General features: G+C 37.0%; 1 protein-coding gene across 1 annotated transcript; it reads left to right on the top strand.

The window, feature by feature from the left end:
- Nucleotides 1-5: 5 nt before the first annotated feature.
- LOC115284772 (olfactory receptor 10AG1-like) lies at nt 6-470 on the top strand (the record flags this gene model as incomplete). Its single annotated transcript, XM_029931242.1, has 1 exon — nt 6-470. A coding segment is annotated over one exon (465 nt), but the record flags the coding sequence as incomplete, so codon positions are not given.
- Between the last annotated feature and the right edge of the window lie 412 nt (nt 471-882).

An 882-nucleotide genomic window follows, 5' to 3' on the forward strand; every position in this document is an offset into this window, starting at 1 on the left:
TTGTAATTGGGCAAACATGCCAGATTTTCTCTCTGCCCTTTTGTGGGTCTAACACAATTAATCATTTCTTCTGTGACCTCCCCCCAGTACTCAAGTTAGCTTGTGGGGACACATTTGTGAATGAATTAGTGGTCTATGCTATTGCAGTGGTAATCCTCATGCTTCCATTTCTGTTGATTGTGGTCTCCTATGGCAAAATTATCTCCAGCATTCTGAAATTGTCTTCAGCCAAAGGGAGGGCGAAAGCCTTCTCTACCTGTTCTTCTCATCTGATCGTTATAGTCTTATTCTATGGAACAGCTACTATCAATTATACACAACTGAAGTCAAATCAATCTGAAGGAGTTGGAAAATTGATCTCTCTTTTCTTCACTGTTTTGATCCCAACATTGAATCCCATTATCTACACTCTGAGGAACAAAGACATCATGGCAGCACTGAGAAAACTACTAACGAAGATATTAATATGATTCAAATAGCTGAAATTGCAGAAAAAATGTGCTTATGTGTCATGTAGAGACAACAGAGAAAAATATTTTCTGGTTTTTCTACTTAGCAGTATACATTAATATCATCATAGCAACCTCACATCATGTTAAGGAACCTTCCTTTCCTATGATTAAGTTAAGAGTTTCTGACAAATCAAAGCACGGATGATTTCAATTGCAAGAACCTAGTTAATAAAAAATCTAATTTATAATGTATAATCTAATACCCTTGTGTGTTTAACAATTCTGAGAAAACATGTTCACTCAAGAGTGTTTAGTAAAGGTTTTCTCATAGTGCAAAATAAAGCAGGAAGCAAAGGAAAGGTGCTCTCAGTTGGAACGTATTAAGACTCTGGAGTCCATCAACGCCGTATAGCACAGCACAGCCTCTCAA

This window comes from Suricata suricatta, unplaced genomic scaffold (genome assembly GCF_006229205.1).
Source record: "Suricata suricatta isolate VVHF042 unplaced genomic scaffold, meerkat_22Aug2017_6uvM2_HiC HiC_scaffold_19893, whole genome shotgun sequence".
Lineage (NCBI taxonomy): Eukaryota > Metazoa > Chordata > Mammalia > Carnivora > Herpestidae > Suricata > Suricata suricatta.